This window comes from Dendrobates tinctorius, unplaced genomic scaffold, assembly GCF_039654945.1.
Source record: "Dendrobates tinctorius isolate UK_male_01 unplaced genomic scaffold, ASM3965494v1 ptg000075l, whole genome shotgun sequence".
Taxonomy (NCBI): Eukaryota; Metazoa; Chordata; class Amphibia; order Anura; family Dendrobatidae; genus Dendrobates; species Dendrobates tinctorius.
This window is the reverse complement of record NW_027361743.1, coordinates 50,858,658-50,884,250: the sequence shown is the minus strand read 5'-3', so window position 1 is coordinate 50,884,250 and position 25,593 is coordinate 50,858,658. Positions and strand designations below refer to the sequence as shown.

At 42.5% G+C, this 25,593-nt stretch overlaps 1 protein-coding gene across 1 annotated transcript in view; it reads left to right on the top strand.

Annotated features, from left to right (window-relative positions):
- Positions 1 to 19,529, top strand: part of LHFPL6 (LHFPL tetraspan subfamily member 6) — a 232,164-nt gene extending 212,635 nt beyond the window's left edge. The window contains exon 4 of the mRNA XM_073583270.1: positions 17,498 to 19,529. Coding sequence (XP_073439371.1) covers positions 17,498 to 17,616 — 119 coding nt within the window. The 3' untranslated portion in view covers positions 17,617 to 19,529. The remainder of the gene's footprint in view (positions 1 to 17,497) is intronic.
- The last annotated feature ends 6,064 nt before the right edge of the window (positions 19,530 to 25,593 follow it).

Genomic DNA, 25,593 nt, shown 5'->3' with positions numbered 1-25,593 from the left:
GTGGTGGCTGCGGCACGCAATGTTGATCGTAAACAGATCAAGCAACTGCCAAAATCTGTGGATGGAAGGCTTTTGAGTGTCATTGTAAAGAAAGTTGGCTATATTGGTCACTGATTTTTTTTTTTGTTTTTGAATGTCAGAAATGTTTATTTTTAAATTTTGTGTTGCACTATTGGTTTACCTGGTGAAAATAAACAAGTGAGATGGGTATACACTGTGTTCCAAATTATTATGCAAAAAATATTTCCTCATATTCTCTCTAAATTACCTATATGAATTGCAGTCATTGTTATTTTCCAGTCATCTACTATTCTAGTATAATTGCAATGTTTTTGAACAAACTGCCTATGAAAACAGTATATTTTTAAAAATTATAAACACTCAAAATGCATGTTCCAAATTATTATGCACAGCAGAGTTTTCAATCTTTTTATTTTTATTTTGAACAAAAAAATGGTCAATTGTGAAATTATAAGCATTATCAGCTTATTACAAAATGAAATCAAACAGTTTTCAAATCAAAACTTTATTCTAGGTGATTGTTGTGAGTTCATTCTCTGTTTCACGAGTTGTGAGTTCTCCTTCCAGACTCCCTCTGGTGGTAACAGGAGGTAGTGAGGCTGATTTGATCAGTGAAGATCTGCTACCTGAGAATGAGGATGACGACTGGGCTTCAGGAATCTCAGATTGGATTTAAGGCAGCCGACGCCCTATTCAGTTGCTGGTGATCCTTCTGCTTGTCAGGTCTTTGTTCTCAGCTCTGTTCCAGTCAGCTCAAGCTAAGTTTCTCTGTTAATGTTCACACTTGATTTTGTTGGTCTACTCAGTTTTTTGTGGTCAGCCAGCCCCGGTTTGGGCTGTGTGAATTTGCACTCTTATTTATCTGTGTTTGCCAATTTGCTTTTTGTCCCTTATTTGGCCTCATTTTGCTCTGTCTCAGAATATTTCAGAGTGCTGATATAGTGGGAGAAGTCTAGCGACTTCAGGGTTATTTTTGCTATCAGAAGTGTTGGACATTATTTTTGTAGGGTTTTTTTGCAGATTGCAGACAGTGTCTTTCCTTTCCGCTCCTTTCTAGTTAGTTTGGGCCCCATCGTTTGCTCAGCCTATTTTCCTACCTGTGTTTGTGTTTTCATCTTGTTTCACCGTCAATACATGTGTGGGGGCTGTCTATTCCTTTGGGGTCTGCTCTGGGGCAGTTAGTTTTCCCTTTTCTTGCTTTAGGCTTATGTAGTCCTCCGGCCGTGACGAGGTGTCTAGGTTCATCGTAGGCACGCTCCACGGCTGCTGCTAGTTGTGTGGTAGGATCAGGGATCTGCAATCTGCATAGTTACCAACCTCTCTGGTTTTTCTGGGCTTAGCATGTTTAGGTTTTTTCCTCCTTGGTGACCCATTCATAACAGGTAATGTTACATTTGCACATAGGACCCCTTGTTCGAAAGAAGCTTCTGAACTCTCTCGTCCATTGAATTTGTCAGTTTTTGGATGGTTTGTGCGTCAATTGTTTTGCATGTGGACAGAATACCCTCCCAGCGGTGTTGCTTAGATGTGAACTGCCTCCTGCCATCATATCACTCCTTTTGATGATGCTCCAGAGGTTCTCAATGGGGTTGAGGTCAGGGGAAGATGGTGGCCACACCATAAGTTTGTCCTCTTTTATGCCCATAGCAGCCAGAGATGCAGATGTGTTATTTGCAGCATGAGACGGTGCATTATCAAGCATGAAAATGATCTTGCTGCGGAAAGCACGGTTCTTCCTCTTGAACCATGGCAGGAAGTGCTGTTTTAGAAACTCCACATAGATTATGGAGTTCATCTTTACCCCTTCAGGGATCCTAAAGGGGCCGACAATCTCTCTCCCCATGATTCCAGCCCAAAACATTACTCCACCTCCTCCTTGTTGGCGCCTTAGCCGTGTTTTCATGGGGTGTCCATCAACCAGCCATCCTCCACTCCATCCATCTGGACCATCGAGCGTTGCACGGCACTCATCGGTGAACAAAACAGTTTGGAAGTCAGTCTTCATCTATCGTTTGGCCGACTGGAGCCATTTGTGCTTGTGTGCAGTGGATAGAGGTGGTCGACAGGATGGCTTACGCACAGCTACAAACCTCTGAAGGACCCTGCATCTTGTTGTTCGGGGGACGTTGGAGGCACCAGCAGCTTCAAAAACTTGTCTGCTGCTATGACAAGGCATTTTTGCAGCTGCTCTTTTAACCTTACGCAATTGCCTGTTGGAAAGAGTCCTCAATTTTTCCTTATCAGCACGCACACGTGTGTGCTGGGAATCAGCTACATACTTCTTGATTGTGCGATGATCACGATGAAGTGTCTTGGCAATGTTGATTGTAGTCATGCCTTGACCTAAATACTCCACAATTTGTTGCTTCTCAGCAGCCGACACATCATTTTTCTTTCCCATTTTGGCAAAAAATGTAGGCTGCTTAATAATGTGGAACAGCCTTCTTAAGTAGTCTTGCCTTTATTTGGACACACCTGCCAAACTAATTTGCACAGGTATCTGCAATTGCTTTCAGTGATATAAAGAGCCCTGACACACATCACCATCAATGAGTTTAAATGACAAACAAAAAAAATTCTAACCTTATCACTCCTAAACTCTTTTTGCATAATAATTTGGAACACAGTTTATATTTGGTTTTTATTAAGTTGCCTAATAATTCTGCACAGTAATAGTTACCTGCACAAACAGATAACCTCCTAAGATAGCCAAATCTAAAAAAACCCACTCCAACTTCCAAAAATATTAATCTTTGATATCTATGAGTCTTTTGGGTTGATTTAGAACATAGTTGTTAGTCAATAATAAAAAGAATCCTCTCAAATACAACTTGCCTAATAATTCTGCACATGGTGTAGTGTTCCCTTTTATTTTTTTGAGCAGTGTATATACCCACATGAAACAAAATTCTCCCCCATTTCTCATTCTGCACATGAAAAAATATATATGGCATTGCTGTGTTGTCCATCACTTGGGCAACCTCTTAAATTTGTATTCCCCGTGTAAAATGAAAAAAGAAGAAAAAAAAGATACTCATTTTCTACATTGGTGCCATACCAGCGATGTTGGCATTGGGTCTGCTGGCGCTCAAATGACATTGTCACTCAGCAGTTGCCGATGGGCTGCAGCTCTTACACATATACTTCCCTCAGATGACCGAGACATGTACTGTATGAGAGCTTTAGCACATCAGCAGCTATTGATGGGCTGCAGCACTCACATGGCTTAACAATAATATATGGTGCCAGCAGACCAGCTGTCAACATCACTGGTATGGCAATGTAGAATGTAGTACATCACCAGTTCAGGAGGTACCTGTTTTTTGGTTTTTTTTAACATAGTGGAATACAGCATTTAAGAAGGGGTTGTTCTAGTAGTGCCATTTATTAGATGTCTTACTGACGTCCTCACACAACATTATTTCTTTTTCAGACGTTATACGTAAACAGTAACTGTCTTTATTTTTATTCATAAATCAATAGTACACATGAAAATGAGAAATGTTGTTATATTATCAGATACAACTGCTGCTTTCACCTTCTGGACTGATTTTTAATTTTGAAAACTCTCAAATCACGGGTAAAATCTGTATTCAGTGATGACAGATTTTCAGATTACAGATATAGAATCCCATCAGTAGCCGCTGTCATCTCCATCTCTTATGCAGTGGACGAGGTGGAGTGCGGAAGGATACTTTAGGCCTCACCTTTATCCCCTCACCTATGTGTATAGATTGCTACCATGACATTGGACTTGTCAATGTTCCGGTGTACTCCATACCTATACAAACAATCCAATACAAACAACCCCCCCTCCATAACCGAGATCCCCAATTAAGACCAGAACACCAATTTGGAATGGTAATGGCCACAGCAGCCTTTTATTTAAACAACATATAAATAATTAACAGTAATATAAATAACATTGAGAGGGTCCTTGAAGCTCCCAAAGTCTGGTGACCAAAGTAACCAAAACTTATGTGGACAAACACATACCATATATTACTCCCAGCCGTTACCCCACTGGCTTGGGAGCACCAATACCCCACCGGAGTTGCACTGTCCACTTAAACCCCTGGGGATCCGACCAACCACTGCCGGAAGTCACCCCCCAAGTCACCAGTCCCAAACAAAGAATAATAACAATAGAGGAATCCATATTACCACAGATCCCCCAAAACAATTTACCACCAACTTCAAGGACCCCCTCCCCCAAACGCCACGGCCATTTCAATACTGTCTTGCAAACCCAATGCCCACAAATCAGTGCCCACAGCATTCAGATGAACACCATCCGCCAGCCAGAATTCACCGCTCCCTTTTTCCAGAGCAAAATGACGAACCGACACCCCACCATTCCTAACCACAAAATTGGACACCGCCCTGTTAACCTTTTATCCTTGCCTTATTAATCTTGACAATCGACCTCGCACGACGCCAACATTTTCTCGGAACAATTTCTGACCACACCACCGTCAACCCCTTAAAGGATAACCACAAACGAAGTAGATCGTGCTTGATGTCCCTCACCAATTCACGAAACAAACGAATTCCCAGATCGTTCCCCCCAACGTGAAGGACCAAAATATCCGGATCCTTATCAAGCCTGGCATTGCTATGTACATCCTGTAAGACCCTGCTCCAACCCATTCCCCTGAAACCCAACCACCGGATAACTGCCACGCTCCTGGAGAAACCGAGGTGTCTCCCTTCTCGTCGTACATCCGCATGCTGAGAGCCCCAGTAAACAAAGGAATGGCCCAAGATCCATATCAGCAAAGAACTGCAACCTGCAGCAAAAAACCGCTTGATTAATCCCAAAGACAAGGTACCACCCAAGAACAAAACACTCTTTACCTAATGCAGCGCAGCTCCATGCCCCTTTAGGCGAACATAGGACTTATAACGCCTGGAATCCCATCTCACAATTTGTTGCACGACCTCTGATCCCAAACCCCCGGCCACTGCTTCTGTAGCTGCCCTGATTCTGAAGGAATGAGACGCAAACCTGGATGCGTCAAGCCCCAACCTAGACAAACCCTTCCAAAAAACTACAACAAACTGGAACCTTGACAAAAAGGAACCATCAGCATGACACAACAGAGGCCCCCCAGAACCCTGCCAACAAACCCATAAGCTTGCACATAACGCACTGGGCACATCAATGATCTTGGCACAGCGCCCAAAACTACCCTCTTTCCCCTACCTTTTTGGTCGGTTTTAGACCTCCTTATCCAAAATTCCAATCCACCCTTCCTCACCTCCACATCCTTAGCTAACAAACCTCCACATGAATACCTACTTGGGGATACCAATTCCCCCACCCTTAATGCCACAAAGAAAGCAAGAGAAAACGCCAAACTTAAAAGAGAACTCTCAAAAATCGACACACAAATCTCATCCAAGACCACACCCAACTGTTCCAACATTTTAAATGACAGAGGGCGCTTCAAATCCGCCCGATTACCCTGTCGCCTGAATCCTTTTATGGCCTGGCTAACCAAGAAACATTTGGTCAAATGAGCCTGGCCCCGCAACTTAAACCCAAAAGCCAAACCAGCCCTTACCTGTGATACCTTGGTCACCGACCAGCCCTCACCTGCCCCCCCAACCCAACCACAACAATAAAGCACCCAATTGATCCTCCACAGAATCCCCACACACACGTGCCCCCAACCAGCTTTCCCAAGAACTCCACACCGACTGATAAGACGACCAGGTACTAGAAGCCAGTGATGCCCGAATTAAAGGTTCTGCAGCCCTGAGACCACCTTACATAGCCCGGCCGGACACTCCAAACCCTCTTCTTCCGCATCCGGGGCCAAAGACCGAAAACGCTCCCACTGTGAACGAGATAAAGAATCAGCAGAACCTCCACCAGAAGCGCTCGCCAACCGCCGAGAGAAGACCCTCCCCATTGGGATGATACGACACGCAAAATTCAACTTCCCAAGTATCGACTGCACCTCTTTCAATGACAACTTCTTAAGCCGCCTGGCCTGAGCCACCTCCTCCCGCAATGCCGTCACTTTATCCTCAGGTAAACGGAGCTCCCATTTCACCGAATCAATCACGATTCCCAAAAATGACAGGCACGTGCAAGTCCCCTCCGTTTTTCCAGGAGCAAGCGGGACACCAAAACGCTCCGCCACCCATTCCACTGACCTCAAAATCCTCTCACAACAACCCGAATAACCTGGGCTAATACACAAAAAATCATCCAGGTAATGTATCAAAGAATCTAAACCCGATACCTGCCGGACGACCCATTCGAGAAATGAGCTGAAAGCCTCAAAAAATGCACAAGATACTGAGCAACCCATTGGCAATCCTCTATCAACAAAAAACTCACTACCCCAATAATACCTCAACAACCTGACGTTGTCCGGATGAACCGGGAGCAAACAAAATGCCGACTCGATATGTGTTTTAGCCATAAGTGCCCCTTTCCCGCATTTCCGTACCAGACGCACCGCCTCATCAAATGACGTATAGACCACGGAACAAAGCTCCAGGTCAATAACATCATTCACAGACCTCCCACGAGGGAGAGACAAATGATGAATGAGCCTAAATTTATTTGGCTCTTTCTTAGTTACTACGCCCAGTGGCGAAACAACTAAGTTCTCAAATGGAGGAACGCGAAAAGGGCCAGCCATACGGCCCAACTGAACTTCCTTATTCAATTTTTCTGATACCACCTCAGCAAACTGGTCAGCCAACCTAAGGTTCTTGAGAACCCGGGGTATCTCAAAATGGGGAGCAGGAATTTTAAAACCATCCTTAAAACCGGACAACAACAGCTCTGCCTTAACCCCATCTGGATACCTACTTAGATAAGGGGCCATCGCGGCTAGTTTCACTGGCGTCTCCCCCTTTTGAGTTATTATTCTCCGATTTCCCTTTCTGTTTTCTAAAGCACTTGGCAGCTCCATGCGAGATACCACTGCAGTGGGAGCAAAGGTGCTTGAATTTGCAGTTAGCCCTGAATCTGCCCATCATTAAATTGCCAACAAAGTCCTTGCTTGTGGCTTCCCACCTGCCCTGACTGACCGCCAGCCCCTTGCGCACTTCTTGGAGTGGTGGAAAGGCCGGCCCCCCATGAAAGGAATGCCTGCTTCCTTTCAACCGCAACAGCAACCCGTACCGAACCCAAAATCTCACCCAGTCCCTCCAGCCCTGCACTCTGACCCGATACCATCGGCTGGCCCCCTTGCCCACTCCCGAATACAGGGGACCTAAAAAAGGATGAAGACAAACATGACATGGACCCATACTCACCGGTCTGCGAGGAAGCTGTGATTCCCCCAGCCGCAGATCCCGTATCCAGCTGACCAACCGGGCCGTTTCTGCCTCCTGAACCCTCTGACCCCAGAGGTCCGACAACTTCGGTTTGGGACACAATAGAAGCTGTGGCCCTCCATCTTACGCCGCGGGCGGGGGGGGGCAGATCGCTCCAGGCCCTCCTGTAGCAGCTGCCACCTCCTGTCTCAAAATATAAAAAGATAGTAGTAAACATGACTCATGTGGATAGCAAATAATTATAGCAATATTGAGGCAAATTGCCATCTATCCATTCATCATGTGTATGGTAAAAGGACAATTGCAGGACAGACTGCAAAGAAGCAAGCTTAAAGAAACAATTAGAAGCAGTCCAAAAAGTCCCATAAAAATATTCTCTTTATTAAATACAAAATTGTAAAAGACTAATAGGATGGTGATCATACACTAAAGGGCATATAGGCCGGACCCTCCCTCCACAACAGCATATAAATGTATAATTGACCACAAGAGCTTTGATATAGGTGAACCCTAATATATATATATATATATATATATATATATATATATATATATATATATATATATATATATATACACACACAAGATATGGGAATATATATATGTATGACACTGGTCAACAGCATTTTTGGTGCCAAAGATATTTCATCGAATTTAGGGTATTTTTGGGGTGCTGATTCTGAATATGTCATCAGTTTTGCCAGATTGGCTCAAGTTTTTGAGATTTTTGGTATCTTATTTATAGCACTTGTTGGTAAATGCGACGCATCATCTCATTAATTTCTTTGGATTAGTACTTGAACTGAGCAGTTCTCAATATAGTTTTGTGTTAATTAGTGTTCTAAAAGTTTGTTCATAGCTTGATTTTTGCACTAACTTTATGTTGTTGTCTGTTTTCCAGTGAAAAGCATGAACTCATCAAGAAGAAGTTGTCTTAACGATCCAGACTCATTCTGTTACATTTGTGGTGAATACACACTGCCAAAACATAGAAGAAACATAACAGACTTCGTAAAAAAAGTGTATTTTGCCTATTTTGGGGTTATGCTTGGGGACCAAGACAAGTTTTGGGCACCACACATAGTGTGCAAAGCATGTATCGAATTATTACGAAAATGGAGCAAAGGACAAAGAAAAAGCTTCAAATTTGGTGTTCCAATGGTGTGGAGAGAGCCAAAAAATCATCATGATGACTGTTATTTATGGTAAACACAGGTACAGGCACATCTTCACAATGAGGGACAGGCCTTCTTGCAGATTCCATGTTACTCCCATTTTCGTTTCTTATGCTTATTGAATCCTTGCACTTGCACTGCACAGAAATAACAGTCATCATGATGATTTTTTGGCTCTCTCCACACCATTGGAACACCAAATTTGAAGCTTTTTCTTTGTCCTTTGCTCCATTTTCGTAATAATTCGATACATGCTTTGCACACTATGTGTGGTGCCCAAAACTTGTCTTGGTCCCCAAGCATAACCCCAAAATAGGCAAAATACACTTTTTTTACGAAGTGTGTTATGTTTCTTCTATGTTTTGGCAGTGTATATTCACCACAAATGTAACAGAATGAGTCTGGATCGTTAAGACAACTTCTTCATGATGAGTTCATGCTTTTCACTGGAAAACAGACAACAACATAAAGTTAGTGCAAAAATCAAGCTATGAACAAACTTTTAGAACACTAATTAACACAAAACTATATTGAGAACTGCTCAGTTCAAGTACTAATCCAAAGAAATTAATGAGATGATGCGTCGCATTTACCAACAAGTGCTATAAATAAGATACCAAAAATCTCAAAAACTTGAGCCAATCTGGCAAAACTGATGACATATTCAGAATCAGCACCCCAAAAATACCCCAAATTCATTAAAATATTTTGGACACCAGAAAAAAAAATTTTTTTCGTTGACCTGTGTAATGAATATGCTGCTAGTAATAGTAAATAATAATTAAAGAGCTACTACCCATATATAAAACTGCAACAATTTATTCAGCAAAAACTTCCCACACCTTGAAGGCGCATAGATAGTTACACAATAAATACTATAATGGCTAAGACCTGATCAATATTACACCATGCAAATGCCTATGGCATAGTACAGCGTTTGTAATAACCGAGGCACATGCAACCTATACTGCCAGAGCGATATCAGAAATACATACAGCGCCATATACCAAACTCAACATTACCTAAATTGTAGAAAATAATGGAAGAGGGCTGGACCATCAGCCTTCCCCAACGCGCGTTTCGGAGCGCCAGGCTCCTTTAGGGGGCACCCCACAAGTGAACATATATTGTAATTGATCTAATGTTTCCTATTATGTGAATTTATAATGTAGTGACATATGTAAGTTGTGAAGAGTGCATCAGGTTGGTATACGAGAGTGGCATAGAGTGCATCAGGTGGGCATACGTCAGTTCTGTGCAGGGCATCAGGTTGGCTTACATCAGTTATGTACAGGGCATGAAATTGGCATAAGTGAGTTGTGGAACGCGCATCAGGTTGGCATACATGAGTTGTGTAGTGTATGTCCGGTTGGCATATGTTGGTTGTGCAAGTCAGAAATTAATTTAGTAGTCCATGAATGTGTGGTACAGTTTGTAGCATTCTTTTATACAGAGGCCAGGTTTGTCGGGGCAGGTGATAAGCGGCTTCCTTGTGTATCCCCCTTCTGAAACACATTCTGCACCTCTTTTGCCACTTTGCTTTCTTTGTGGTTTGAGGGATTTCACAGTTCTGAAAGTATTAGGGCCCGCTCCTTCCTGACTTCCAAAGATTAGGACCTTGATGACTACCTCCTAGAACTGAAGGTACATACTGGTCTGGAATGCACATCGTGATATCATGAAAGCATTGTACAATGCCATGAGTACGATGTGCATGGACAACTTCTTGTACCACACCTTGGCTTTTCTCATGGCACTGTACAGCTAGAGGACTTGATCAGAGAGATCAACTCCCCCCAGGACACAGTCTGCTTTGGTGACCTGTGTAGAGGTACCACATACAGTGGGGAAAAAAAGTATTTAGTCAGTCAGCAATAGTGCAAGTTCCACCACTTAAAAAGATGAGAGGCGTCTGTAATTTACATCATAGGTAGACCTCAACTATGGGAGACAAACTGAGAAAAAAAAATCAAGAAAATCACATTGTCTGTTTTTTTTTTCATTTTATTTGCATATTATGGTGGAAAATAAGTATTTGGTCAGAAACAAAATTTCATCTCAATACTTTGTGATATATCCTTTGTTGGCAATGACAGAGGTCAAACGTTTTCTGTAAGTCTTCACAAGGTTGCCACACACTGTTGTTGGTATGTTGGCCCATTCCTCCATGCAGATCTCCTCTAGAGCAGTGATGTTTTTGGCTTTTCGCTTGGCAACACGGACTTTCAACTCCCTCCAAAGGTTTTCTATTGGGTTGAGATCTGGAGACTGGCTAGGCCACTCCAGGACCTTGAAATGCTTCTTACGAAGCCACTCCTTCGTTGCCCTGGCGGTGTGCTTTGGATCATTGTCATGTTGAAAGACCCAGCCACGTTTCATCTACAATGCCCTTGCTGATGGAAGGAGGTTTGCACTCAAAATCTCACGATACATGGCCCCATTCATTCTTTCATGTACCCGTATCAGTCGTCCTGGCCCCTTTGCAGAGAAACAGCCCCAAAGCATGATGTTTCCACCACCATGCTTTACAGTAGGTATGGTGTTTGATGGATGCAACTCAGTATTCTTTTTCCTCCAAACACGACAAGTTGTGTTTCTACCAAACAGTTCCAGTTTGGTTTCATCAGACCATAGGACATTCTCCCAAAACTCCTCTGGATCATCCAAATGCTCTCTAGCAAACTTCAGATGGGCCCGGACATGTACAGGCTTAAGCAGTGGGACACGTCTGGCACTGCAGGATCTGAGTCCATGGTGGCGTAGTGTGTTACTTATGGTAGGCCTTGTTACATTGGTCCCAGCTCTCTGCAGTTCATTCACTAGGTCCCCCCCGCGTGGTTCTGGGATTTTTGCTCACCGTTCTTGTGATCATTCTGACCCCACGGGGTGGGATTTTGCGTGGAGCACCAGATCGAGGGAGATTATCAGTGGTCTTGTATGTCTTCCATTTTCTAATTATTGCTCCCACAGTTGATTTCTTCACTCCAAGCTGGTTGGCTATTGCAGATTCAGTCTTCCCAGCCTGGTGCAGGGCTACAATTTTGTTTCTGGTGTCCTTTGACAGCTCTTTGGTCTTCACCATAGTGGAGTTTGGAGTCAGACTGTTTGAGGGTGTGCACAGGTGTCTTTTTATACTGATAACAAGTTTAAACAGGTGCCATTACTACAGGTAATGAGTGGAGGAAAGAGGAGACTCTTAAAGAAGAAGTTACAGATCTGTGAGAGCCAGAAATCTTGATTGCTTGTTTCTGACCAAATACTTATTTTCCACCATAATATGCAAATAAAATGAAAAAAAAAACAGACAATGTGATTTTCTGGATTTTTTTTTCTCAGTTTGTCTCCCATAGTTGAGGTCTACCTATGATGTAAATTACAGATGCCTCTCATCTTTTTAAGTGGTGGAACTTGCACTATTGCTGACTGACTAAATACTTTTTTTCCTCACTGTACAATGGTGGGAATGCTGCCATCACCATGTATGGTGATCAGGAAATGGACATCCCTCTTGTCCTTGACCATCAGCATGTTGTCGCTACATTGGCTCTGCTCTCACCCTTTCTGAAAGCATTAGAAGTCAGAATTAAATGTCTCCAACCTAGCATATATACATAAATGTTCCTCCAGATATACAACATAGCCTACATCTCCCCATTAGCAGGGACAACGAATAGGAATATTTCAGATGTATGGTTGCCTTAATTGTCAGATTATTAAGGCAGACATATTTCCTTGCTTTAGAACATTTCTGGTCAAAGAAAACTGGAAGACTATACTCTCTTTAGTGCCATGTATCTCACAAATTATGCACCATATACTCCAATATGGACTATTTTTAGAGAAAGCTCTTTCGGCAGCGGGCATCAATGTAAATCATCCAATCATGAATAGGCCATTCCCTCCCATCATTCAAGTTATTTCTTTAAAAAAATCCTTTATTATGAAAATGGATTGGGAAGAGGCTTCAAATAAAAAATGAAGCACACATTTGAAATTTTTTTTTTTTTAATTTGAGAAGGTTTTATTGACGAGCCGCTAACATATGTTAAGATTCTAGTTGACTACTGGTATAAAAAAAAGAGTCTTGGTGTAATTTTTGACATCATTCTTCATCCATTTCTCTCTTTTTTTATAATTTTTCAATATTTTAGCCTTGTGGAAGGAGGAGTCCTGTCCGGTCAGTCATCTATTAAACACCCTTCCCTTCCTGACCCCTAAAATTTTCTTGGGGATACCACAGTAGGCTTCATATCCATTTCATTGTCAATGTGACTCAGCTTTTATCCCCTTTTCCTCAACACTTGTCTAATAATCCATTCTAAACTGAGACTCTAAACAGTTCTACTTGAATAATTTACATGGTTACTGTACAAAATTAAAAATGTAAGACAATTAGATGTATATCTTTCGTCACTCAAAACAAACTCTTTGTGATATTGACAAAAGTTGAAAAAGTCAAGAAAAGTGCTGTCAATAAAACGTAGAATCAGTCCAAGGAAAAACAAGCCCTTGGAAAGATAGAGACGTTTTGACTGTAGGAAGATTGGGATTAAAAAAATAAAACCGGAAAAGTAAAATCTGGCTATTGGCAAAAAGGGGTTAAAAGTAATCTTGGGCGGCTCATGTATATCGTACAATATTTTTATATCATTTCAGTTCATTTGCTTAATTTGTATTGTTTTTCTTTTTGCGTTCCTAAAAATTACCTTTCAGTTAAAGTCTGTTAAATGTTGAAAAGCATATTTTACTTTTACGGCAACTACTTTTCTTTTCTCCGCCATCAGAAATTATATGTATGTGATATTTCTATTAGATTGCAGTATTTGTCATTTTTGGTACTCTCACTGCATGGAGCAGGAAGCTATGTAAGGACCCCCTCCTTCACCTTACGCCCTGTTCAGCGACTTATGTAAAATCGTTTTCAGTTGTAACATGTTAATGAAGCTTTTGATTTCTGAGTACATAGAGATATCATTAGTGCCTGTCCACACAAGTTGTATTGATAACATTTTTGATGGTGAGCTTAAGTCTGAAGAGTATTTTCGCCTCATTCGACCTTAACAGCAGTGCCAGCGTGGGATTTATTACTGCACGTGGAGCTTTGTTATTACAAAAGCATAACCAATTTTCTGGTTAATAATCTTTCCCAATGATTTATGTGACTGTTAAACAATAATTCTGCATCTTGATGTGTTCTCAAGTCTGTGAAATTACTGACCTTCTCTAACTTTTATGCCGGTAAATAGAAATGCTGAAGCATCAACAAGTTTAAAGTTCAATATAGTATTCCAACTTTATCAGACGTTTTTCTACACGGGATGTGACTTTTTTCACCACTCTATACCTGTAACGAGTGTAGTAACATACACACCGCTTGTCGTCTTCTGCCGTTTTCAGCGGCGCTCCGCTCCACTTTAACATTTGTGACCTGCTGAATCACACGGTGTTTTCTGAGTGGTAATAAAGTCACTTTTTACATTTTCTCAGTGACTCGTTTTGAACCTCATAGACTTACATTAAGGCAGGGCCGGCCCGAGAGATTACGGCGCCCTAGGCGAAACTATTTTGTTGCGCCCCTACTATTCTTGGCAGTAGATGAAAACTTGGGATATAAATTTAGGAGCAAAATAAACCATAACAACAATGATTAATTAACTCTCTCCTAAATCTTTAATCTTCTGAGAAGTTGTATAGGACAAATATATATAAAGTAATCAATAACACAAAACAAAAACGACCATAGATAATTAAAATTTTTGTTTCCTTGCCTTTTTTTTTTTTTGAAAAGGATGACACTAAGTCACCGAGATTAATTTGTTTAGCAACTTCAGATTCTATCGAAATTATTGCCAACCCAACCAACCTCTCGCGTCATATTTGCCCTTAAATATGTACACTTTTCTTTCCATCCCTAAAACTTTTTGCCTTTTGAAAAGATTTTTTATAATTTTTTCTATTTTTTCTCTGGCGCCCCCTTTGGGTCGGCGCCTTAGGCGGCCGCCTAGTTCACCTATACGTTCGGGCCGGCCCTGCATTAAGGATTACTATTTCACACAGAAGAGACACTGTGTAATCTGGCAGGTTACAAATGCGGTAAAGTGGTACCAAAGCGCTGCTGACCATCACGCATAACAATATGATCGTTCAACACAGAGAGAAATGCAAATCATCAGAGTGCTCCTCTCAGTTGTTAACTTTATTGTATAGGTGGATAGAGATGCAGATAAAGATTTTAGTAGACTTGAAAGACTTTTTTAAAGAAAATGTATTAACCATAATTTTATTTATTTTTTGAACCGTGGAACCTGAACCGGGGACTCTTATCGCTTGTTAAATGCATTTGACTGCATAGTATTCATGTATAACAGTTGGATGCTGGTGGTAGACCCGCAGGCCTTTGTTAGGCCCCAAACTATTAAAGTAACCCATCTGGCCCACAGGTGACAGGGAGCCCACTACCTTTATCAAACAACTGTAGATGCAGCAGTGACTATCATCTGCAGTACCTAAGTGGCTAAACTGCGGGGATTGGAGTTTTTTACTGCAACAATCTCTCAACAATCTATATATATATATATATATATATATATATATAACGCCTTATCATGTCTGTCTGTAACCGAAATCATGGGCCGCGACCAAATAGCGGCGGGCGCAGTCGGGCGCAGCGCTCAATGGGACGGCAGGCCTTGATCTGTAAAAAAGAGAATTAAAATAAAAAGTTATTCTCCCCTTCCGACGGCCTCCGATCTTTCCACGCGCCCGGCCCCGCGGTCCCAGTAATGCCTTGCGCCTTAGACCAGAGATGACGTCACTCTCGCGAGAGTGCGACGTCATCAGCGGTGTTTCGCACAATGCATTACTGGGACCGCGAGGCTGGGGGCGTGGAAAGAAGATCGGAGGCTGTCGGAAGGTGAGTATATAACTTTTTTTTTTTTTTTTTTTTTTTTTTAAACAGAGACCACGCATACCAGGAAAGGGGGGTGAGGGGGACCATGCATACAGCAATGGGGGGGTGAGGGGGACCATGCATACCAGCAATGGGGGGGAGGAAGGGGGACCATGCATACCAGGAAAGGGGGGTGAGGGTGACCATGCATATCACCAATGGGGGGAGGGGGACCATGCATACCAACAATGGGGGGAGGGGGACAATGCATACCAGCAATGGGGGGGAGGGGGACCATGCATACCAGCAATGGGGGGGGAGGGGGACCATGCATACCAGCAATGGGGGGGGAGGGGGACCATGCATACCAGCAATGGGGGGAGGGGGACCATGCGTACCAGGAAAGGGGGAGTGAGGGTGACCATGCGTACCAGGAAAGGGGGGGTGAGGGGACCATGCATACCAGGAAAGGGGGGGTGAGGGGACCATGCATACCAGGAAAGGGGGGTGAGGGGACCATGCATACCAGGAAAGGGGGGTGAGGGGACCATGCATACCAGGAAAGGGAAGTGGCGGGATCATGCATACCAGGAAAGGGGGGTGAGGGGGATCATGCATACCAGGATAGGGGGGTGAGGGGGACCATGCATATCAGGATAGGGGGGGAGGGGTACCATGCATATCAGGATTGGGGGTGCATTATTGCATTATTATTAAAACTTCATAAATAAACTACATACATATTCTAGAATACCCGATGCATTAGAATCGGGCCACCATCTAGTAATTATATAATTAGGAAACAATGTTGATCATGGAAATAGACCTTTGATCCCCATTTGTAGCCGTGTACTTCAGTAACGTTTGCTTTAAATTTCTCTAAATTTATCTTTTAACTAGATGCCCATTTAGTGTTGCATCAATGCTAACACCTTAGCCAGCTATAAAACTGTAAAATGACATCCTGAACTTTGGAGAATCATTGAAGCTTCAATATCAGCCGTGATTTTACACCCAATTGAGCATATAGAGCACGGAACTGCTGATGAATCCATTGTGCATTAACCTGTGACACCCTGACCGAGAGAGAAAAGCATTCCAAATCTGATGTTTAAGTGCAAAATAGTCTTCAAATTGATATTACCGAACATATATTTTATCAGACGCAGCCTATAAACAAAGTGTTGGCTCTGTTTTTTTTAACCCTTCTCTTTGCCAGAGCAATAGCATCCTAAAAATACTAGTTGGCATTTCCTCTGAGTTCCTTCACGGTCTTCTGTAGCTCTTGTGGTCATCCACTACAAAGTGTAATGGGTATATTTGCACTGCTGGTCAAGAGTTTACATATCATGAAGGCAGAGCATGTGACTGCTATTGGGCCTTTGGAAAGCGGGTGGTAGCCCTGGTTAGTCCCATTCCCTTGGCTATTCGGTGGTAAAAACCGATGCAGAACTCACCCCTTGAGTGAAAAAAAAAAAATCAATATTCGCGAACAGTGAGTAAGAAATGGGGCTCAGGGGTTATGTAGATGGAGACAAGCACCAGGGTGGTTGTGTGGTTTATTTTTTTTTATATGAGGCCCTCTTTCATCTATGTGCATAATTTCTTCAAGTCTTGGACATGGAGAAAGAGAGTCCTCCCTGCTTGGAAATTACGGTGTTCCTATGTTGTTGTTTTTTTGGATTTTTAAAGGCGTTTTCCCATGTAAAACATTTGGCAGCTACCCATAGAATAGGTGAGAAATTTGTGATTGCAGGAGTCACCACTTCTGTGAACCCAACTAACCCCAAAAATGGGAGATTTGGCTTGCATTTTTTGAGGTGGTGGAAAGGAGTGGTGGTCTTGCATGTGCACTGGTACTCTATACCAATCCACGAGACATGACAGCCACTTACAGCACTTGGGTAGCTCAATCAGTCCCCGTACCTTGTTCTATTGATAGGTGTGCACCCTGTGAGTAGGTAATAAATGTTTCTCATGGATTAACCACTTTAAGGTTAGGATATGCAGCTTGGAGCACAGAGATTGAAGCTGAGAAAATGAATGCACTGTTATACTTTGTAATGTCACTTGTGTTCCTTTATTCATGGCAGTGTTTGCTTTGTTCTAGGCATGTGCAAAATTGGTTGGGCTTACTACTGCACCGGAGGAGGAGCGGCTGTCGCGATGCTCATCTGTACATGGTTGTCATGTTTCTCTGGTAAAAAGCAAAAGCAATATCCATATTAGAAGGCATCCAGAAGATAAGAAGTGGCATTGTAATATCTGAACCTAGTATCGGAGCTTGCCTACCTTGACCGCTGAAAGGTTGAAATGCATTTGTGATATGACTGCATTTGCAAGAACTCAAAAAAATGGATAAAATACAATGTTTGAGAACAAAATATCTGGTTCTATGAATGGACCTTATGCTGCGGACAGATGACCATGCTACTTGAAGGCCACAATTGTGATTTTTGGTGGAGCAGGTCTACACTTGATGTTGATTGGAATAAGCACATATATATATATATATGAATAGCACAAAGGCTTTGTTTACCACAGCCTTTGATTATTTCATCTTTCAAAATAGCTAACAATTTCATTGGAGGACTTCTTTCTCTCTTGTTCTCAAGTTTTTCTTTATGCTGCCAAAATAGTTCAATGGTGGATTATGGCCTCAGATAAGTTGTTGTATCTGAATATGCATTAGGAGAATCACTCCAAGTCCTCCAGTAGATGTCTAGCATTTAGTGGTACTGTATATACCTAACATAGTGTGGACAGTTAGTGATGATTAGGAGGTTGGAGTGGCTTGGAAAGTCTTAATCATTTTGTCCACATTTTCGCTGAAAACTTTCATCAGTACTTTCTACAGTACAGAAACTAGAGCTCACAAATGCCTTAATAATGGTGCCATTAAAACCGGCCAGGCTGCTGGTTCCCTTCCAGTCTTCAGTACTGATTCATAAAAATCATCTAGTTAATAAGAAGTCACTTCAGCATTAACCTCATAAATACACTAGAACACCAAGGACGTTGGTGTTGACCTTCTCAATATACTAGACCACCAAGGATTTTGGCGTTGACTTCCACGGTACACTAGACCATCTAGGAGTTTGGCATAGACTCCTTCAGTACTTATACCAGGGAAGCTGGTATTACCACTAAATTAGGCTAGACCATCTCAGATGTTGATACTAAACCTTTCCTTACCTTAGATCCCAAAGACATTAGATAATCTAAAGCCTTTAAACGAGGCCTCTCCTACAACATTTCACCCCCTCTTTATTTGATTTCTGGTAGTAAAATTGACCACTATCTGTGGACAATATGTTTGGTCAATTGCATCAGTTCTTTTACCACTATATGGAAAATTTTAAGTTTGATAAATTTAGTTTCTGATAAAATTCAAGAAAAAAAATCTTAATTTTTTTGCATTCCTTCGATGTCTAAATTCACAACTAGCCCAAATCTCACCCTTTGTAAGGAACCCTTTTCAGCACAATCTTGCCCTTTGCTCTATACAGCACAAATATAACTCTTAGATAGGAACTCTTCCCGGTACGCTCTTGCCCTTTACTCCACTCTATAGAGCGCCTTCCCCAGAGCTTTTCTTAAATGTTGATCAAGTAAAAGCCATTTCCTCCTTCCCGTCAGTGAGAAAACATGAAAACCTGAGAGACTTCTCTTTTTAACCCATTTTCCGAATCTCCTCTGTGGTACTATGTCCTCCAAAAAAAAAAGCAGAGGCGTTTCATGTTCAGTATTATTTTTCTTTAGCTGCATATATTACGTATGATATTCATTGGACCAGTAATCACCCTTTATAACGACTTCTGTTTTATGTGCACAGGTGACAATTGTTTTATTTTTATTATACATGTTTTGTCATATTCCTAAAAATATTATATAACATGATGATAATTTTTTGTTCTTTCTCGCAATGCAATATTCCCATGTTTTATCAGTGACATTTCAATACTCCTTTAGGATACTCTCCTGCATACGCGGCTTATGTTCTACATGTCATAGGAGTCACACGAGTGGTTTACTTGCCATGTTTTTTTGAGCTATGTAACGTTTACTATCTTTTTTTGTTTAACTACAATGACAAGGTAATATGTTTGTATTTTAAGAAAATAAACCATGTATATATAAAAGCTTCTCTTACCATTGTTTTGTAGACTATACCATAAAGTACAGATGGTGCTTTTTACATCTGCTCTTTTATTCACATTTGCCAGACTTGCAAACTTTGGTGTTTCTGTATTTTCAGACCCTGTAATAGTATGTGGCCCACATATCCTGCCATTATTTGCAGATAGCACTGCTTACTTGCTGACATCACAGAGTTGACTTAATTACTAATTAAAGTTTCTAAATTTGCTTGCGGGAAGGTCGGCTGAATGATGGCAAAATTTACCAATCATGATCTGAGAAGTGACAGCGACGGTCATTTCCTATTGATTATAGGATCTTATCGATGTTCCCTTTACACAAATTGCACGCAAATGATCTAGAAAGCTGAACAATATAAAAGGAAACTATTGCTTGTTTCTTTATAATATATTTACAAACTGTTTATGGGGGTTTTTTTGGGTTGTGATAGTGTTGGGATTCATCAAATAAAGAAACCGCATCGGTGCCTCCTTTCCAGTGGTGCTGATGGTCCTAAAGGGATGCTGTCCTAATTATCATTCACCGGACCGCTGCAGCCAGTCACCTGCTTCAGTTCTCATGTGCTGTACAAGTGAACTTGACAGATTAAAACAGTTATGGGTTGTAATTATGTCACTAATAGACAGGGCATCATTACTATAAGACCAACGGCGACTCTGGAGCTGCCGTGCGGAAGCCCCGGGGAAATTTAGGCGTAAGTCATGGCAATATATTTCTTTTATTATATTGCATACTCTGTCACAGTTTTTGAAAGATACCAGAAATCTCCAATTTTAACCACCGATTTTGTTTTTGGAGGTTTCGTCTTAAAGAATTTTTTGGAGTCCTTCCTGGCAGGCGCGGAACTGCATAAGGAGCGCGCCTCTGACTGTGGTGCCCATGTAATAAACAACAATAAAGTACTGCCGGTGCCCAGTCCCCCCTCGCACCAATCCCCTTGGTGATGCACTAATTGGGAAGGCCCTGCCAGCCAATGGTTCCTAAAGGGGAAGGGTCCTACAGGGTCCTACAGGGGTTAAAGCCAGGTGTCCGTGCGTTAACTTTTTTTTTTTTTTTTTCCCCCCGGCGGACACCTGGAAGCTATATATCCTGAGCGCCTGCAGGTCGGGGATGTGGCCTCCTCCACGCCGCGAGCTCCCCGGAAGCAGGCCGGAAAACGTCAGCCCCGAGATCCTGTTGTCTCCGCCCAGTGCCCAGCGTCACACATCCAAGCCCCGCCCACTCCATTACATCACTTCTTGTCCCTGGAGAGGCAGCATCGGAGAAGTCCTGGCCAGGTCTCCATGCTACCCCTGGCAGGCGCAGCCCCTACGCCTACACGGGGGTACCGGGGGACCTGCAGGACACACAATACTGCAGCTGGTGAGCGCCCTGTTCGGTCCAACCAGACCACTCCACAGCTAAAAAAAACAGATTACTGTAACATCACTAGTACCACCAAGCACACTGACATTTACACCTCCCCTCACAGCCCAAGTAACTAATAAAGATGTCCCATTAACCCCTGCTCCGCCATATCCCAGCACTGAGTACATTAATCCCGTAACCGCCCCTACTAAGCAGCAGGACAGGACCCACTACGGCCTGTAACCCCCACCTGCAACTGATATTAACACCCCTAAAACACAACATAGTAACGGCAGACGCAGGCATAGACGCCACACGTCCTCCTAATCTACCTCCAGCAACTCCCGTCACCATTTTCGCTACCCCCCTAAACACCCCTCCCGTTACCGACGCAGACGCAGCTCGCATAGGAGCAGCTGCTGATCGCGGGCCTCAGGATATCTGGTACGCGGCAAACGCACACCCTCCAGGGCTATCAGCCGGGGAGAACCATCCCCCACTGCTTCCAGTTGCCATGCAGTCGCACAAGACAGAGCCATAATTCCTTCATCACATGGTTGTACTCAGGCTCGAGCGCACGACAGTCCGTCATGCGCTCCATCGTTGGTTAACAACCAGGAATACGTATCTCAAGCTTCCCTGGTTTCCAGTCAACACCTCGGCCAGTCCATCGCAATAGCGGGAGCCAGAGTTTCCCCATCCTGTGACATCACCCCGTCAACAGCGGGAGCCGGGGTTCCTCCAGGATCGGTGATCACTCCTCCAGAGTCACACAGCGGTGAGTGTTCCAAAACTAGCGGAGAACTATTACACTACAGGGGTAACCTAAAAGAAAGGGAGCTAACCTCAGCGATAAAGGACCTAATTCTACACCTATCGCATCTGAGCGTGACAGTGGCGAACACTACAACAACACAGTCAGCGAGTCTACACAAAGATGCCTTTTTCTGCAGGATCAGTCCGCTAGGCGCTCACATAGATCAGGAGACTAGGCAAAAAATCTGGAACAATGATTATGTTGACATACGGTCGCTGTTATCAGCTGACCAACAAACGGTGGATAAAGCTAACGATCGAGGATATGATAGAAATAGCTCAAAAAAGCATGAACTATGAATAATTGGCTTCAGGCCTTCGCAGTATTGGGTTGTATTAGGGCCAGAAGCATCCGGAACGCTGCTCCGAATTATTTATATATCAAGAAATGATATATAGTTCATATAAATCACATGGCGGTTCAGCCTGGCGGCGGTATGACGAGGAGTTACACAGGCGGCTGGCCATACAGCCCAATCTAGGCTGGGGAGTTAAAGCGAAACGTGTGGCAGCGTCTCATGCTGTCGCAGAAGCAGCCCCCCTTTTCAGCTGCGACCACTAATTACTCCGCAGCTGCAGGTCAAAACTCAGTGGTCATACGAACCACTGAAGGGAGGGGGCGTCTCACAGGGAAGGTGTAAGTGGAGTATCCCCCTTTTACCTCATTGTGGCAACGGTGCTATCTGCGGGTCTCTGTGCTGGGGGTCGACGGCGGCGGCTCCTCTTTCAGCAGCATGGCGGCTCTGTGCTGGGGGTCGGCAGCTCCTCTTTGTGCAGCGTCGGGGCTCCGCCGGCATTTCTTCAAAGCCCGGAGGCCCGGCGGCTCCATTGCTACGATACGGTGGCCTCCTGGAAAATGGCCGCTGGGGGCGGTGCATGCTCAGATTCAGACCTCGCCGCCGACCCCCAGCACAGAGACCCACAGATAGCACTGCTGCCACAATGAGGTAAAAGGGGGATACTCCACTTACACGTTCCCTGTGAGATGCCCCCTCCCTTCGTCATCGTTACCACTCCCCCCACCATATGATGATTGGTCTGCACAATTAAACTCTATACAATAATAACCTGTGATAGCCCTACACTAGCCTGCTATCCCTTCCTAACAGTGGAGATTGGCACCCTAAAAGATACGATTTGGCGCCCCTACTCCGCGGCGGCTGTCCCAGACTCGCCCTAAATGACCCTTATAAACTACAGGTGGGAAAACAATAAGCAAATAAAAGATGAAAGATAGTGCTTAATATAATACACAGACTATTAATGTATAATATATAAAAGACAGGCTATTATATGTAAACAGAGAAACCTCTTGTATTACCAATAGATAGCAGCATAGATTGCCTCTATATCTGGACACCTCACAACCATGAATTGGCTGGTTCCTTATTGTGCCTCCTGATGAACCGTGTGGACGGGGAAACGCGTCGAGGCTGGAAGCTAAGTTTGGGTTAACCCCCAGCTGTTTCTATAATTTTTTTTTTTTTTTTGTTTGGCAGTAGGTATTCTGATGGTCCTTTATTGAACCACGCTATTTTTTTACCTCTTGTCTATGCTTGTCTGATATTACTGCAGAGAGTTTTTTTTTTTTTTTGGCTTTATTTGATAATGCATATGGAATCTATGTTTTCTGTAGTCTATTAATACCCAAAAAGACAAGACTACCACTATCTACTGGTAGCTTATGGAATCTATATTTTCTGTGGTCTATTAATACCCAAAAAGACAAGACTTGCCGCTATCTATTGGTTATACAAGAGGTTTCTCTATGTTTATATGTAATAGCCTGTCTTTTATATATTGTACATTAATAGTCTGTGTATTATATTAAGCACTATCTTTCATCTTTTATTTGCTTATTGTTTTCCCACCTGTAGTTTATAAGGGTAATTTAGGGCGAGTCTGGGACAGCCGCCGCGGAGTGGAGGCGCCAAATCGTATCTTTTAGGGTGCCAACCTCCACTGTCAGGAAGTGATAGCAGGCTAGTGTAGGGCTATCACAGGTTATTATTGTATAGAGTTTGTTAATTGTGTTATTGCACTAGGGGGGTGTTTTTTTACCTCAATTTATTAAAGTTTCATATTTTTAAAGGGATTATATGATTGCACTTTTGATATTTCTTCCCTGGTCCTGTGGACATTTTTTTGATTAACGTCTTTTGATTAGCCAGGTTGGCTAATCAAAAGAAGTGCAGCAGTTGTTGGCAGGTAAGAGACTGTTCTCGCTCTTCCATTCCGGCGGCCACAGAATACTGCTGTGGTCAATGTAATGTGATGTACAAATTTGCACCATCTCTTAATTTCAAGGTATTGATTTTGAAGTCAGGACATTTAAAAGACCAGTCAACTTCTTTTACATTATGTCTTGTTGAGTGAGCAAGTGCATAATGGGCGCTTTATGTCCCAGTCTGCTCACCATTATTCAGGTTTTTTTTTCAGATGTAATAAATATAAAGGTTCCTGTTCTAAAGACAGATGCCTCTTAATGTGCACAGAGGGTGAGTATAATGTGAATGTTAATTGAGTTTTGGAAGTGTTATGAACTGACAGGTGGCCCTGACATTGATGAACGGAAAAGCTTATGACTGCTACTTGACCTTGGGTCCTTTGTGATTTCCAATAAATGTTTCTAAATCTACCTAGATCTGGTGAACATTTATTATATGGATATTGATGTGGAATTTAAGGTGCTCTGTATTCAGTAATGTCATATTATTAAGAGAGAAGAACATATTAATCATTACAGACACAATGAACTCTTCATATTTTAGATAGAACATGTTATCATTTGTGGTCTCAATCCCGGCGCTTTCAAACATTTCTAAGCATCTACTTTGAACTTCAAGAATTCTAATATGACAGTTCTGAAGCATTTGTTGTACTGAGATTTACAAGACATATCGACTTGCACCGCAATATCAATGACAGAAGAGTGCCATCAAGTGTCATTACCATGCAGCCTGGTGAGAACATGATGCCCAATTTAAAATAATGAAGATCAAATGCTGTCAACACCTGTCTGCTGCTGCCCGGGTAAAGTGTTTGTTCTGTCAGTAGTACAGCATTCCTGCAGGTATAGCATCTTGGATTACACAAACCATACAATGTTATGAGAAATCAATTTTGCAACAAAGTATAGTCTCTGGATCTGGGGCAATATCACTTGTATTATGTACTTACCCATAAATTGGTGGATAATATTTACTTAAAGTTTAGCAATCATTTTTCTTTATATACCATGATGGCCGAAAGTGTTGGCACCCTTGAAATTGTTTCTGAAAATGAAGCATTTCCCTCAGAAAATGATTGCAATTGCACATGTTTTGTTATACACGTCTTTATTTCCTTTGTATGCATTGGAACAACACAAAAAAAGAAATAAAGGCAAATTGGGCATCATGTCACACAAAACCCCCATAATGGGCTTGACAGACTTGTTGGTACTTTTCCAAAATTGTGAGTAAACAACTTTGTTTCAAGCATGTGATGCCTTTTCAAACTCACCTGTGGCAAGTAACGTGTGGGAAATATAAAAATCACATCTGAAACCAGGTTAAAAGGGGAAACGTTGACTTAATCTTTGCATTGTGTTTGTGTGTGCCACACTAAGCATTGAGAACAGAAAGAGAAGAGAACTGTCTGAGGAGTTAAACAAAAATTGTTGAACAATATCAACAATCTCAAGGTTACAAGTCCATCTCCAGAGATCTTGATGTTCCTTTGTCCACGTTGCGCAACATAATCAAGAAGTTTACAACCCATGGCCTGGTGGCTAATCTCCTTGGACGTGAACAGCATAAAAAAATCGATAAAGGATTGCAACACAGGATAGTCTGGATGGTGGATAAAGCAGCCTCATTCAAGTTCCAAAAAAACTCGAGC